The sequence below is a fragment of the Larus michahellis genome, chromosome Z (assembly GCF_964199755.1).
Source record: "Larus michahellis chromosome Z, bLarMic1.1, whole genome shotgun sequence".
Lineage (NCBI taxonomy): Eukaryota > Metazoa > Chordata > Aves > Charadriiformes > Laridae > Larus > Larus michahellis.
This window is the reverse complement of record NC_133930.1, coordinates 35,674,397-35,691,368: the sequence shown is the minus strand read 5'-3', so window position 1 is coordinate 35,691,368 and position 16,972 is coordinate 35,674,397. Positions and strand designations below refer to the sequence as shown.

General features: G+C 40.6%; 1 protein-coding gene across 4 annotated transcripts in view; it reads left to right on the top strand.

Annotated features, from left to right (window-relative positions):
• BNC2 (basonuclin zinc finger protein 2) overlaps window positions 1–16,661 on the top strand; it is a 342,608-nt gene extending 325,947 nt beyond the window's left edge. For 2 of the 4 annotated variants that reach the window (XM_074569798.1, XM_074569799.1), the window contains exon 6: window positions 5,488–16,661. In XM_074569798.1, coding sequence (XP_074425899.1) covers window positions 5,488–6,148 — 661 coding nt within the window. In that variant the 3' untranslated portion in view covers window positions 6,149–16,661. Of the gene's footprint in view, window positions 1–3,117; window positions 3,149–5,487 lie in introns of all 4 variants that reach the window. The other 2 variants (XR_012584895.1, XM_074569800.1) reach the window with 2 other exon arrangements.
• Window positions 16,662–16,972: the final 311 nt, after the last annotated feature.

Here is a 16,972-nt window from a genome sequence, read left to right as displayed (position 1 = left end):
AAGCTACATCTCAAAACATACTCTCCTCATTTTTAAGGGTACATGACATCTAGTAGAGAGCTAAACAGATGTTTGGACATTCTTTGGCACACATAGTATTTTAAATTCTCAGGACTACCCCTCTTCACCATCCCTTGTTGCCTAGGATGGGGTAGATCTGGAGCTGAGTGATGTACGCCTTTAGTTAAGCTCTTTTGACCTCATATTCCTGCCTGGAAGACTTCATTCACCAGCTGTCTTTACGCAACATTTCCATTGCCAGGATCAAATCTCGTTTTGGTAGTTGATGGACAAATAAGCAGTCCAAGAAGTCCAAAGTCATTCAAAGCAATTTATAAGGTCAAATATTTTGTTTTCTATACACGTGTATGCCTATGCCATTCATTTAGGTTCTTCAAGTTTTTTTCCCTGTGGATACAGCAGAAACTACAGGGCAAAAGACAACAGAGATGGCCTTAAATTAGCTAGCTCAGGTATGAGGAATAATGGAGCCATGGCAAGCTGAAGCTCAGCTGATGTTGGCGTATCTTACTCCATGATTTTCCGCCTGTTTGATAGCAGTGTTCATGCACTGGCATAAATCACTCTGCCCAAGCTGTGCCTCACCTTACTCGGGGAACATTGTTTACACGTACCTGGGAGCAGTATTCAGAAGAGGAAGGGGTAGCGGCATCATAAGTCATATCAGGGAACAGAACAGCTGAAGCAAGAAACTGCAGAAGTCATGGGGAGGAGCAGGTGAACAGATGACAAGGTGGCTAACATTGGCTGAAGGCTGGTACAGGACTTGCTAAGATTTGGGAGTGACAAAGCAGGGGAGAAGGAGTTGGATTAAGATGGAATACTTCAATTTGGTATGTAAAAGGGGGTCTAGGAACTACTGGAGCACTTTAGGATGGCTGAGTTTCACAAGAAAAAAAAAAAGCAAGGAAGATCAGTATTGGATGAGAGAGGCAAAGAAATAGTTAAAGTTATCAAGACAAAAGATAGTATGGGCTTGGCCAATATTTGTAATGCTACTTTCTTGTTCTCACGTCTCTCTGACTGCTGTTTGCAGCTACTGTGTCAGAGTACAGGTTGTCGGTCACATACTCTTCTGCCTTTTCACCTGAATAATAGTCTTCATAGCTTCATAGCATATGAAAGCATAGCTTTCATTTCTGCTCCTAAACTCAACCCTATTCTATTTGGCCATTGCCAGTGCTTGTCTTTCCCCAGAACATCTCCGGTTTTAAACTTCCTGGTCTGTACCACTTCTCTTTCTATTCTGCCTTTACCCAGACTCTTCTTTCTTAATTCCATTTTTTTTGCTTGTGGATCCGTTATTTGTAGCCATCCTTACCTACGTGGTCATGTTCCTTCTACACAGAAGTCCCTTTTCAGCTTTTCCCAAAAGAGCTTTGGGACGGCTGCTGTCAGCCCTGAGAAACGCCTCCTCTATGCAGGGCGGTGTTCAAGCAGCACCCTGCACGGGGTGCTCCATCTGTGCCTCAGGGTGCAGTGCTACATTCAGTTGTCCAGCAGACGGGAAAGGGGTGCAGGGTCAGGCTCCAAGCACTCTCCACTGGTGTGTCTATGAAAACATACTTTCCCTTCCCTCTTATCCCAGAGGTCGTTCAGCTACTGGAAATGTGTGTTGCTAGTACCGACAGCACACAGTATTCTTAATTCTGACAAGGTTTTAGCCTCTGTGACTTTGGTTTTGTCATGAGATTTCAAAACTTCAGTGTCCAAATAAATGAACTTTTTCTCACAAGTCGTTCCTCTCGTACCTAACAGACTGTTTTTGCATATGATATTTAGGGAGACTATTAAACACAAGTGAAATAGATTAAGAAATGAATGTAAAAGAATCAATTCTTTTGAACTGTGGTTGCATAATGGAAATCGACTGCTATGAATGAACCTATGTTCAGAAGTTATGAACAGCAGAGCTAATGCACTGCCATGAGTTCATCTTTATTATTGCATTACACCTGAATCAATTGATAAAGTAGCTTTTTTTTAAGGCTAGGAATGGCACTTAATTGAATAAAAGTCAATGTAATTATATTAGGAGAATCCAACAGTACTGCTGACAGCGGAAAAGGGACACTACTGAGCAGAGTGCCAGAACTTGTCCACACATTTCTGCACATCGTTTCCCTGACAGATATTATGGGCTGGTACATACTTTAACTAGATTACCGATTGCCACTGCTGTAAGTGAGAATTGAATAAGGGAGGCATCTCTCCTTATCAGAGCATCAGCAGGGTTTGCAACCTTACGCTGGTCTTTCTCAGAATGGCCTCTGTCCATCCGGGGCTCAGTGGCCCCTCTTTACTGTGGTAATTTATTCTTATCTCTTCATTCAGTGAATGCTGAAGTTATTTTCACTGCATGCCTGGCTGCTTTTTTTCTCAGCAGCAAACCAAGGAAATATGAAGCGCAAATGCGTGGAAACAACAGTTACAGGCATCCTGACCAGTTTCTACACTGCAGGAAATTCCCGTACCAGGGGAATGAGGAGGAGAGAGGGGGAGAAATCGTAAGAAGTAAACACATGAGCGCTTTATGAGTAGATCGCAGTTAGCGTTACGATGATAAGCACAAATGTGCTTTTATGGTCATGTAATAACAGTGGTCAGTGTGGACAGGCCTTCACAGTAAGCGTTTCCTGTGCTGCACTTAGCAACTTTATGTGGAGTTGTACACCATCTGACACCAGGAAGGCAAGGGACTGTCAGGACTACTGCTTATCATTCATGTATGTGCACACTGCATGCATCTGTTCAGAACTCATTTGTGGATGATAATGGGGATGCTGTGAATATGCTTTGATTAATTTGCTTTATGTTTTTCATATTGTGTGGTTGAGTCAGTATCCATCAGAACAACACTGTAAGTGAGATTACAGCTGACAAAAAACAGTTTCACAGTCAGGACTTTTTTTTAAAGTCGATTTTGTTGGTTTCAGATATTATTTTCTTTTTTCTTTTTTTTTTTTCTTTTTAAAAACCAGATATGTCTGGATTGGAATGTGAATTTGTTCTCTCTCTCTCTCTCCTCCCCCCCCCTTTCTTTCTCTTTTCTCCTCTCTTCTCTCTCTCTCTCTCTCTTTTGTGATCTCAATTTAGCAAAAGATTAGAAAGCTGATCTTATCACAAGGTAAGCTCAGCCTTCCTAAGTGCAGTGTGGGGATATGCATAATTACACTTCTGCGCCTCAAAAAAGCAATGGTGCTATACTTGCCTGTGTGAAAGGAGTATTTCCCATGTGGGAGAAAAACAAGGAATACTCTCCACTTTTTTCTGCCCTTGACCATACCTCTCGACTGTCACTCATTAGAAGAGAAATTTTCTGTTCTAGACCCCCCCCTTACTGGAATAATTGCATCCCGAGCGGACACAGTTCAATTAAACTACAGTTCAGTATCAGTTTTGTGTCAGAGAACAGTTACCTGCATTTGCAGGTAAGTGGGACAGATCGTTTCTATTGCTGTTTTCTGTATTTATTCCCATAAGTTGTGTGCAACAGATAGCTGAATCACAGAGAAAGTGATAGAAAATTACAGAAATCAGCTCCACATCAATTTAATTTCCCTACATTTGCATTTTCGTTGTTTATCTGCATTGTATTGCTGTACCACGTTTGGGACTTCAGCTGGTTGAGAGGTATGTTTCAAAGGGTTTTTTAAAGCAAAAGCTTGCAATAAGGAAATATTGCTAATAGCTATTGTTCCCTTTCTCCCTTTTTTGTTACTGTAGGACCTAAATGTCTGTAAAAAATTTGATCATTGTTATGTCTTCCCATGCTGATTTAATACCTAGTGCTTTTTTGCAAATTAGAGTATTCCTTTGTTAAAATTCTCTCTTTCTCTCTCTCTCCCGCCCCGCCCCCCCTCCCCTTCCCCCTCCTTCTTTCTTTTCCCTCCTACATTTGGGCTCTGATCTGCAATTTATAATGGGCAGACAGGCTGGTGAGTCTGCATGTTGTAAATTGTGGGTTTGGGTCCTTAGCTTGCAAAGAATGTTACGCAGTAGAACTTCGCTAATTCTTTTTTTACTGACTCGAAAATCCAGTCACCCTCCAAAGAAACTGAATAAATATTTGTTGTTTCCTCAGCGATGGTGCATATTCTGAATACTGAACCCTAAAGTTTTCTAGTACTGAAAACTTTATACTGATTTATCATTAAGCACTTCAACAAAACAAGCATGTTCTGTGGTCAGAGGTCTTTGATGTCTGTCATGTTTGTTGGTTACATTGTTAATTCAGAAAATGCAGTTTTTCAAAGAGGGTTTCCTGACACTGCTGCAAATCAGTGATGTTCTACTGCAATGGATGAATAAAGCCAATGTCAAAAGTGGAGAGTAGAATGCAGTATTTAAAATAATAGGCTGTTTTACACAGTTACTAACCCAAAGGCTTACATTGTTTGCAAATGTAGAGCTTTATTTCTTGAGAACAAAGGCCCAGGCCCCTGTAAAACGCTTGAGAATATTTTAACTTGTGGCTTTTGGGACATAGTCCAAAGACCGCTGACATCAGCGACAGCTTTTCCAGTGTCTCTTAGGCACCACAGTGACTTCAGCACATACCTAAGCCAAAGCCCATACTTAAGTGTTTTGATCGATTTGGGGCAAAATTCTCATTGCCGTTAGTAGGGTTTTTTTACTGGAAATTACACTGCTTGGGTCAGTCAGCACTGTATCAGAGACAGTACTGGGAAGAATACAGGAAGGAGTGGTAGTGCCCTCCCAGAAGGATGGAACCAGTGACTTTGGCTAAGATGTCCAGAAACTTAAATGTAGATTTCAGAGACTTGTTCTCTTAAACCCTCCAAGTCTTCTCCATCTTGGTTTGGCCCGATTCTGAATCCCTTTATACCAGAATTAAATTACCAGAATCAGGACCTCTGACTATGTATCATTCAGTTACCTTTATTTTTTTCTCCTCCTATATTTCACTTACACGGTTATGGGAGTATGTATATATATATATATATACACATTATATATTTATATGTATGTTTGTATAAATATATAAGGATATGGATCTACAGATAGACCTAGATACAAACACACACAGATATTCCATATATTAATAATATTTTCTCTTGAAGCAAGGCTTTTAGGAAAGCCAGCAGGGACTCAGGAACCAAGAAGAGCATTTTGCATTTTCTGTTAGTGCAATTTATTATTTTGTAAATATCAAATATAAGGGCTGTAGCCGCTGCTGGGGACTAAATTTGAGGAGCAGTAGCTGAAAAGAAAAACAGTATGGGAGGGGGTGGGGGGTGGGTGTAATTTGCTTGTTTTGGTTTGGTTTTGTGTTGCAATTTGTTCACTTGTAGGAAGACTGAATTTTCCAAGAAGCTTGGATAGGGGATATTTCTATGATAAATTATTGATAAATCAGAATTTGGATTTGGTGCTTGATGACTTTATGTTTAATCAAAAATACTGTACATTTTTCCTTTTTTCCCTTCCCTCTTCCTTTCCCAGACACAGTGCTAACATAAACCTGCACCGTAAACTGTTGACCAAAGAACTGGATGACATGGGCCTGGACACCTCACAGCCTTCTCTTAGTAAGGACCTCCGCGACGAATTTTTGGTGAAGATATATGGCGCTCAGCATCAGATGGGGCTCGACATAAGGGAAGACACCTCCTCGCCTGCTGGTACTGAGGATTCCCATATGAATGGGTACGGCAGGGGCATGTCGGAAGACTATATGGTCCTAGACCTGAGCACCACCTCCAGCATCCAGTCCAGCAGCAGTATCCATTCCTCAAGAGAATCTGATGCAGGAAGCGATGAGGGCATTCTCCTGGATGACGTCGATGGGGCAAGTGACAGCGGGGAATCTGCCCACAAAGCAGATGCCCCTGCCTTAGCTGTAGGTATGGGCACTGATGTCCCAGGATCCCTCATGTTCAACAGTGTTTCGGTGAGCAACGGTGGGATAATGTGTAACATTTGCCACAAAATGTACAGCAACAAGGGAACCCTCAGAGTGCACTATAAAACAGTGCACTTGCGAGAGATGCACAAATGCAAAGTCCCTGGGTGCAACATGATGTTCTCCTCTGTCCGTAGCCGAAACCGGCACAGTCAGAACCCCAATCTGCATAAAAACATTCCCTTCACTTCAGTAGATTAGTTCAAGGATGGACACAGCATAATGCCAGCTCTCAGAGAGGGCCCACCACATCTGAACTGCCATATACAGTCTCCCTTTATATATATATATATATATATATAAAAATATACATATATATATAATCTTTTTCTTTTCTTTTTTAACAAAAGAAAGAAACACCAGGTGCTTTTTCCCCTTTGTTGGTTGTTGGTTTATTTTTTTTCCTTTGTTTTTTTTGGATAGAAACAAAAAAGTGGGATGTTTAATTTGGGGGGAGAGACCCTTCATAAAAAAGCAAGCAAAAACAAAAAACAAACCCACAGAAAACTTGCAGTTGTCCCTAGTTCTGTTAGAATGTTCTTGGTCATCTCCAAAGAGACAATTTGTTCTACCCATGACTTTTGCCTGAAAAAAAGAACAAAAAAACAACAAAAAAAATTGCAAACAAACAAAAAGAGAGAAAAAAAAATCTACTTAGTTGTCTTTGTGTCTTCTAAGCATTGGGGATAACGTTCTACTAAGCATGGCTGTTACACTTGTATATATATATTGAGCCTTGACAGGCCTATGATGTAAAACAATTGTATTGATGGTGGTTTAACTCTTATTTTTTTGCTTAATTTTTACAGTTACATTCAGCTGTTAGATAAGCAGGAAAAATAGTTTGCTGGCTAGTTCTATCCATTTATGTTAGCTTTAATGCACATTTTTAAAAGAACCACGGTCTTGTTTTAACTACCTGCTAGATATAAGTAATACAGAGGTGCTGGCATGCTTTACAGTACCTGATCTGATACAGTTTTTTTGTCTTGTACTATTACATAAATCCAGTCATGCACTTTTTCGTACACTACAAGGGGATGTGTAATAATATCCATGCTTTTTTTTTCTTAAACTATTGCCATATTTTCAGTAAGTGTCTTTAAAAAATACACTTAGATAAAAGTGGTCTGGTCAGTATGAGGGCATGAATGCCAAACAAAGAGTATTAGTGTTTAGTGTTAATACAAAAGTGCCAACTTTGCACACGTTTTGAAAAAAGAAAATGTAGTTATTCACCATAACCACAGTTGTAGATTTTGGACTACAGAAAAAAATACTGGGGAGGGAAAAGGGGTAAAGTGAAATACAGAATTCTTGGTGCTTTTTTTAAGTGCCAATTATTACTAGAAACAATAGTGCATCCTTATTCCTTATATACTACATTACATAAAAGAAAAAAAAACAGAATTGTGTCATGTGAATCAGTGGAAACTTTTTTTTTTGTCAAACATGCATAATATTTGGGGATATAAATGCTGATACTACTTGTCACAGAACAAAGATGAATATAATTTTGTGTGCTTCTTACTATGGCCTGGATTTTTTGTGGTGTTTTAAAAAAAAAAAAAAAAAGAACAGGGAAATAATGTTAACTATGTTGTTCTGTAAAGTTGTCTTTTTTGCAATGGAAAGTGCTGTAGTATGATTAAGGCATGTTTTATAGAAGCAATCAAAAGAAATTAATGGCAGAAGCACTTAGTAGCTCTGAAAACATATGCTGGACTTTTTATTGGGTAACTTTCCCTTTGGATAAAATTAGATGCCAGAAAAAAAGGACTAGTTGTGTTAATGTTTTGTGTTTCACCCACATGGTTTGCCAGAAAATAATGAAAGTCCAAGAACGATACTGAGCAAGCGAGTGAGCAAGAACAGAAGAGGGAAAAGGAGCAAGCAGTTGAGAAAGGCAGAGAGAAAGAGAGGCTGTCCTATGAATCTTTTTTGTTTCCGGTATTTACACATGTTGCTTGAGCTGGTAAACCACACTGGCAGCCTGAGTTACCACAACATACTGACTGAGTGATGGTATTTACTTAAGCTCAGTCTACAGCCAAAACCATTAGGGTTTGTGTTGTACACTCTTTTCTTCACAAAAACAATAACAAAAGCAAAACCAAACAAACAAACAAACAAAAGAAAACCCAAGGGATATTTCAGCGTACAATAAAATATTCCTTCAGTGAGAATGTGTTCCTTTTCTGTATTTACTGATCCAGAACATTATTCTTTGTAGCCAAGAGTCAGAAATGCTCCATTGTTTCAGCTTGTCATTGTTTTGATTTGCTGTGCATTTTGATTATTCTTACCTTTATGTCCACTTGAGTACTTAACTCCTGCTATGTTTTCAAGAGGAAACTCTTAATATGGATTTCCTCTTTTTTAGTACTCTTTATGCATTTCAGTATTCTTGTTTACAAAAGTAGGAATCAATAGCTAATAAATCAGTATTTCCAGTTGTAGAAAATAAAAGAAAAATCTTTCTAAATGAATTGTCACTACGTTCCTGTGGGTTACAAGCCTCTGATCGTTTTTTGATTCTGTACACTGATGAAGCCCTGAAAACATTTGTGCATCCCACAGAAACTGTAAGGAAAATTTACCTTCTGGTTTAACGAAAAGAAACTATAGCAAAAAGCTAATCAGTTTCACTGGCTTTCTTTCATCTTTTTTTTATTTTTCCTCAAAGTCTTAACTACTTTGCCTTGTTAAATTGAGTGGAGAGATCTGCATCGCTTTGTTTTATGTTGTGCAAGCTCAGTGTGTTTGTGAGAGAGGGAAATTAGAACAGTAAAGGTGCATTCTTCTAAAACACATGGACCTTTGTAGTGTTATCTGTACTGCACTCCCATCCCTCCTCCCAAGCTATTAGGAACAAGCAAGATGGAAAGTCAAAAAAACAAAACAACAAAAATTGAATGATATCTACAGTAAGAAAACCCCACTGTTTTGTAGTATGTATGGTATAAATAAATATAATTTTTAATGAAAAACACATTTAAGCTATATAAATAATTCCGAACTAAATGAATCACTGTTCTGCATTCTCATTTCACTCTGTTTCTATTAGAGGTCAAATGATTTTGGTAAACTTGTTTGGAAACTTAAACATCATCAGTAGATAAATTCAGCAGAATTACACAGAAAAAAATAATATCTGTTTATTACACAAAATGAAACAGGACAGTCTAAAAAGTAAAGAAGCTGGGATAAACCTACAAAAACTGTTATAAGCTCTGCAGTCCTGCTTTTATGGCATCCTAAACTTCATTCAGATTCTGCTTAAGCCATGTAGGAGATACCATCTCCGTCTTGTGGACAGAATATTACTCACTGTTATTTCTAGGTGAATCAATTGGTTACTTCAGTGCTAGTGATGCTAATGTCAGAACAGTCTTTGTTTTAGAAGAGCACATACACTTACATTGAATTGAACGGCATTTCCCTCATTCCTACTTTACCATGCATCTGTATGACAATCTGTATTTATCAGAATTGTTCCTGTGGTGGAATTTGTACCATCTGAAGTTATCTGAAAAATACTTTAAAAGGCTGTGTGGTAAAAGTTTGATTTTACTGACAAAAAATAGCATTTCTGGTTGATCTCGGCAGCAACCCAGACTGCAATAAGATTAATGGCTGAACATCTCATGTGTCCAGCAAAGGGCATGGCTGTAATGGTGTGATGATAAGATAAGTGTTGTGCAGTTGCTTATGCCATAAACCTGTGGCTATCCCTTCAGTTTCCAAACCTGTCAGTCTACATCTTTTTACAAGAATTAGACCAACTGTGAGGAAGAGACTCTTCATTTTACGTGGAGTTTGTTCCTCCTTGTCTGGTTCATATAGCTATTGCGGTCACTCTTTCCGTATTGTTTCACTGTTTTGTTTATTCAAGGTAGTTGTATTTTTCTGTAAATATCAAAAAGACTTTGTCTACTTTTAGGAAATAACTTTTCATACTGAACATCCTTTAGAAACAGAACTTCTTGTCTGGAGGTTGTTAAGCATTTTTCTTTGTTCTGGAGGCGAGGCATCAGAAAAGCACGTGATACTGGCTAATCACTAGTTATCTTTTGAAAACCTGGATGAAACAATTTGGAAGGAAAACAGCAGAGTCAAAGCACAAGAATGGGAACGAGAATTAACCACAGGTGGCCCCGTCTCTACTGTTTAGTCTTGGACAGATCACATCACTTACCCCTTTGTGTTTCAATCTGTTAAAATATGGCTAATACTAATATGATCTTCCCCCTAAGGGTGCTCCTGTGAGGACTAAATAGCTGGTGTTAGTAAAGAGCTAATTTAAGTTCATAAATATTTTTGCACACCTTACAATATTTAGTCAATTTTCCTGAGCTATATCTCAACCAGGTACATTTTGTTAAGGCAGAGATTTTAACTTTGCCTCTTAAAATGCAGCTGGCTCCATGGTGACACTGTAGTTGGGCACACAAAGTATAAGCACTCTGTCACTAAGTCGCAACTCCGTTTGTCAAATTATGGAAGGTATAGATTAAAAAGCCTAATAGCACATACACACTGCTCTTAAAGATCTCTCAAAGGCTTTTGATGAATGAGATAATAAAATTTGTATGTTTCCTAGGGATCTGTATATAATTTACACAACAGAAATTGTGCACCATATTTGCTGTGAGTAAACTTCAGTGTTCAGTGTATTACCTTCCTTCCTTCCTTCCTTCCTTCCTTCCTTCCTTCCTTCCTTCCTTCCTTCCTTCCTTCCTTCCTTCCTTCCTTCCTTCCTTCCTCCCTTCCTCCCTTCCTCCCTTCCTCCCTTCCCTCCTTCCTCCCTTCCCTCCTTCCGCCCTTCCTTCCTTCCTCTGCTCTCCTCTCCTCTCCCGCTCCCTCTCCCGCTCCCTCTCCTGCTCCCTCTTCCTCTTCCTCCCTTCCTCCCTGCTTCCTTCCCTCTTTCCCTCCTTCCCTCCCTCCCTCTCTCCCTCCCTTCCTTACATTATGGAAATGAAAGTGTACTTCCTCTGCCGGTTCCAGAAGTTTATAAATTTTCCATCACCTATGTTCTTCCTATTCCATCCCCAAAAAAGGAACTGTTTAGGAAAAAAAGTAGAGTCAGCTTCTAAACAGTAAAGTCACTGCCATGGGGGGTCGGCACCTCTGTTGATCCTGTCCAGTACAGCTAACAGGAAGTGAGGCTGCAGGTATCCACTTCAGTTTTCCCTGAGTTTTAGTGTTCTTAATTAACACAGTTAAGGATCTAGCATAGGTAATTATTAGGGGTAGGAATGTGCCTAAGCAACAAGACAAAGAGCTGTGTGGGTACCTGGAGAGCTCAGAAACGTAATGTCAAGGTCTGATCTGCTCCAAAGATAGGAACTATTTACAAGACCAGAGATCTAGTTCCAAAAATTTCTCCTTCAAAGTGTATGATATTTTAAAATCAAACTGCTTGGTTTGGACCCATTTTTCACAGGGTCATTAGGGATGTCAGCTGCCATCAGAAAACAGGACATCTTTTCAGAAATGTATTTGTACTCAAATTCTGCAGGACATTTTCACAGCATCATTGGTGGCAGGGGAAGGAGTAAGGGAGGCAAAGTGTTTGCTTTAGGAGCATACACATGCTCCTTTAAATTTTTTGTGCCAGTTACGTCAACGGAACTATTACTCCTTCTTCTGTCCCCAGAATGTTTTTGTCACTTTTCTCTTCGGGTTGTGTTAAGAGAATGACTCTTTTTTATTTCAAAAGGGAAGCAAAGGTGTCTGTACTAAGGGCAAGGAGGCAGCAGGAGTTCCCTGTGGGGAAAAGGTGAGTGGCAGACACATGATGGCAGCTGGTATATGTCAGTTCCTTCTTAGGTGTTTTTTTTTTTTCCCTTATGTCACTACTTTGCTGCTATAGTAACTCAACAAAACAGTGACTGTAGCGCTACTTTGCTAGATAAGCATCAGCATATCCTGCTGTCGCCACATGATGAGTTGGGCTTTCTTTTCCCCTCCTGTAGGGACATAAAAGGAACTCTTTTCCATACCCATTTTTACATTATGAACAGAGCAGCATCATATGATGGACTGAACCTTTCACCCATATGTTTGCCCAAGTACATGTCTGTTCCAGTCCCATGGTTTCTGTCTCTTCTTGCCAAGCAGCATTATCACTGCCTTTAAAATGGCCTGTAACAGGGTGAAGCAGCAACTTTTTTACATAAATAATATTGAGTCTGTAGTTAACCAGTCTTATGTGGCTTGTTTTCTCTGGTCAAGTCGTGATGTTGAATGACAGCTTTGATTTTTTGATCAAGATGTTGATCATGTATATCCCAATACTGTTGCTCTTGTGTTTGGCACTGGCACTGAAAGGAAAACAGTTCTGGACCACCAAAGGGTTAAAAAATGGACGTGTTTTTGACAAGTCCTCTGACTTTTGCCAGTATTATTGTTCATTATGATGACACTGTATTTTTTTTAAATAGCAGCTGTAGTTGTCATAAAACTATTTTCCCATTCCTCTTCTTTAAAGTGTGATGTTGTAAATTCATGTGACCTTTCCTGCAAAGAATAAATATTTCTTTTTTTATATAAGATCTCAAGACAAGGCTTGGTTTGTAACAAATAGTGGCCCATTACAAAGCAGGAAAAAAAACTGAGCTGAGCAGAAAGAAGCTTCAGTTCAATTTCACCTCATATCTTTCTAATAACTTACTTGTCACTTTATTACCTTCCAGTAATGTGAATGCTGCTGACAAGACTGTCACACTAACAGCAGACAACACCCTCTCTTCCTTAGCCCCAGCTCTCCTGGCTACTTATTGCACTGGCCCTGAAGGGACACAAACTAATAGTGTGCTTTCAAGTTCAGCACTTGGCCATCAAATATAAAAGGATGCGTAATTGCCTGTTTATCCCCTGTGAAGGGGAAATTGAGTACAAGAACCAGGCTTTCCTTCCCCGTTCCTTGACACACACACACACGCATGCACACACACATCTGCAGTGAGTGAAGGGAAGTCCCATCTGGAGTGCTTCGATTTGTCTTTGGGAAGCCCAAGGCTGCCACTGGCTGCTCTATCGAGCTATCAGGCAGACAGTAACAAGATGGCTTCTTAACAAAAGGTCAGCTGAGAAATACTGTCTGTGACGGCACTTTTGTCTGCTTATGTAGCAACTAATTGCTTTGTATTGGCATAAGCCATACTGTGCCTGCTGGAAATAGTCGTGTGAATTTGCTGCATAGGTATGGTGGCAAACAGGTTATGCAATCTTCTTTTTCTGGTTTAGCCCATCCCTTGGCAAATTTCAGAGCAATGCCATCCTCTCAGGTTCCTATGGGGAATGCCAATTCCAGATATCTTTTCTGCCGTGATAGGAACATCTCCTGCTGAGGTCAGTGTGAACCTCCGTAAAGTATTAGGGAAATATATCTGAGACACAATCTGCTGCCCTCATACCAGGAGGAATTTTTTCTGATTTATCCCTTCATTTACAAGAACACTGCCAAAAGTACAGGCTCCAGAAGCACTTCTCAGATAAGGCCGTCAGTAAAGACAGAGTTTGACAGCGAAGTAGCTGGGGAGCATATGCTACGTTTTAAGAAATCCTGAGTGCATGAAGGCTAACGTACCTGGCTTCAGCCACTCCCCTTCCTTTTTATTGTACGCTGACTGACTGCTGAGTAGCAGTTGAAAATTCAAGTAGGCAGAGGAGCAGCTGAAGCGTGCTTTCCTTGCAGGGTCAGCAGCGTTCCTGTGCTCAGATCGTAACACCAGACCCCGTGTGTGCCTGAGTGCTGGGCACTGTGGGCTGAACAGTGCTGACGGCCAATGCAGCACCGAAAAAGACAAAGACGGGTTTCAGGCAAAGCCCAAGACTGGGAGACCTAAACACAGCCACTTTGGGGTTCATTGGTTTTCATATCCTTGGGTTGATTGATGGCATTAGTGGGCTGCAGCTCCTCCTTGCTGGTTCCGGATGCTAATGCTGTCTCCAGCACTACACAGTAATTTGATGTTTGCTGCAACAGAGGTGATGGTACCCACTGTAAATATGCTGAAGCCTTTTACCAGTCAAAGGTCACTGATCTTTTCCCTCCTTTTCCTTCCGAGTGCATCAGAAGCTGTAAGGGTGAAACCAGCAGACAATTTCCTGAGGCCTGTTTGTGTCAGCAGCGTAAAGGCTGAGCCCAGGTTTTGCTCCTCTGTCAACTCCATGTGCACATGGCACTGACAGACGTGGGGGCAGTCCAAGTAGCTGACCTGCGATGATGAGCTTGGGCAAGACTAACAGCCTTTCTTTCTGTACCATTTTGGAGGCTGTTTGTGGAAACCGAGGACTTTCTGATCAAAGAAGCCATTTGGGTCCTTTTTTTTTTTGTGTGTGTGTGTGTATGTGTGTGTGTGTGAGACAGAACAGACAGACAGGGAGAAACAGACACAGTGTTAGAACAAAGAGCCTTAAAATAAAGGTTACAATTGGGCAAAACTATAATTTTCGTCACACTTCCCTATATATATATATATATATATATGTGTATATATATTTCCTCTTACGCGCTTAGGAGCACAAGAAGCATGAGTGAGCAAATGTCTAATGAGTAAAGAGGTTTATTCAGACGTTCTACAGATTTCTTACACTGCTCCCTTCAAACCTTTGGAGAAAATATTTTAGGAAAATGGAGAAAAGCATCCAGGGCAATTATATTTCTAGAGAAGAAAGAGAGAGCGAGACTAGCTAAGTGATGCATAAAGATTTTATAAGGCATCCGTTGTCAAACAAAAGGTTGAGAATGATCAGAGGATAATGCACAGTTAGGATGGCAAACTCATCAATAGTTAATCACAACCTGTCCACTTCTGTTACGAAATGCAAGCGGCTGTGAGCAGCGGCTCTGGGGGACCAGTGGCACTCTTGCACACGCGTCTCTCTGCCTGCGTGGGGGAGCATTGCGCAATCACCGCATCCAGCTCAAGACTTTGACGCCCAGTCCGTGTCTGCATCCCTGTCCCCATCCCCATCACCCCCCCTGAAATTCTGCGTTGATGAGGCAGAATGCCTCACCCCTCCCCCCCTCCCCCGCTGTGAAATGGTACGGTAGCCACACGAATTGTGATTCTAAGGATGTCCTTCTCAGTCTACCCGATGACCTACAGAATAAATAGGGTCACTTAAAATGTATAAACTAAGGCTGATTTCTTCATTATTTTTCAACCATACTTTTACATCTGGGTTTTTTTTATAAATTTTTTTAACAAACCCTTGTACAATCTTCAGTCGTCTTAATTTTTCCATTTCCTTCACCTGTCTGCACTCCTTCTCCTCTCATTCCAAGAGAGTATGTCATTAAAATTCTCTCAGAAAAGTAACACATCCTCCTGATGTTCTCCATTTTGGAAACTTTTATGCATTCCATCCGTGAAAATGGTCACCGTTTGTAAAGTGACAAGATGAATAAAATGGCCGCTGTTGTGTGTGTGTGTCTCATTTAGCTATTTATAAATATGAAATTCAGCATGCTGCTTTTTCTTGTGCAAACTTTGGTTCCGATGTCATATGGGGCTCCTTTCCCATGGCGTGGCTCTTTCTTAATGGGCAGCATTTGTGTTCTCAGTTCATGCCTCCTGCCTCTCCTCCAGTCTATAAAAAATGTGCTCTGTGTTCAAGTGTAATGTGTGTGCGACAGGTGTGCAAATAAGCTGATCGGAACCCTGAACACATTCGAAATTTACCCCAGATGGAGCTACACACACTTCTACTTACCACAAGCAGGTCACCACAACCTGTTTGTACCTACGAATATCTCACTGTAGGGGGCTTACACCTGTGGCCAAGGGGGTATGGAGTTTCTTTGTTTTACTGAAGGCTCTTGCTCACTGGCACAGTTGTTGTTTTAGCAGCTTTGACTGAGAAGGTCACACGGGCCGAGCAACATGTCAATTTCCTATGTAGCCGTCTGCTGTGCTTCGGATCTCCCAAACTGGAAAGATGGGAACCTGACTGGGGGTTCACGCGGAGATGTATGCTGAGATAAACTGGATTTGAACCTTCATGTATTTGGGTGTCTGTAAGGGCCTGGCAGCAGGTTCAGCCAGAGAGGCAAAAAGCCTGGAAACCCCTTTCTCGGTGGGCACGGGAGGGCTCTCGTGGCCCGGCAACCCCCCCGTGCCACTCAGCGACAGAGGAGGGCCGGCTCACTGCTGGCTCACAAAGCTAGGCTTGTTCCGGTGGACTGTGTCAAGACATGTTCCTGGGGTGCCCCTCCCAGGCACGGGAAAGTGAGGAGTCGGGGCCTGACGGACGTTTTTACAAAGGTCCTTCTCCATTTGGAATAGATGAGGCTTTTTATTCTCACTGTTTGTTCTCAATGTGAGCAAAACGTGAATGCTCTGCTGTCCCACCTGCAGAACCAAAGCATGCACTATGGAATATAGCTGTACAAGGGGATATGAAAAACTGCATCATGTTGATCTAATAATCGTGACATTGGTAGCTTCATAAATACTGTATGTACTCTAAACAAGTTTTTTCCATTAGTAGTCTGAGGGAATTAAAAGTCCTGTTTTTAATTTGACATTTCTTTTCTTGTATTTTCTGTACTGTAACTGTCCTACAGTATGTCTTTTGCATAAAATGCATAAGGTTTTGGGGATATAAATGGAGTTTTACTCATACTTTGTCCAAATACCTCTTGTAATTTGTATCAAAATTCTTGTACAATTTTTATATTAAAGATTTATCAGTCACTGACCTTTCGGTCTCTTTGTCTTTCACTTCTTGATTTTTCACTCACTCAAACAATACACCTTTCCATGAAAGGCATGTGGTCATGGAAGGATGTTCACCTGCAAAGCTTGCACAAGACCTCTTGTAGTTTGAGACTTGTATACTACCTTTAAAGATTTGCATATTTGCCAGAAATTGGATATGTAAAAGTTTTGGGGTGGAAGTATAATTTTTTTCCCTTGGCTTGTACACATTTCCTCGGAAATGTCATCATTAGTTTGGTGTCCAGAGTCCTATAGTGTCACTAAGTTAGTCACTTAAGTGTCTGCCAAAACC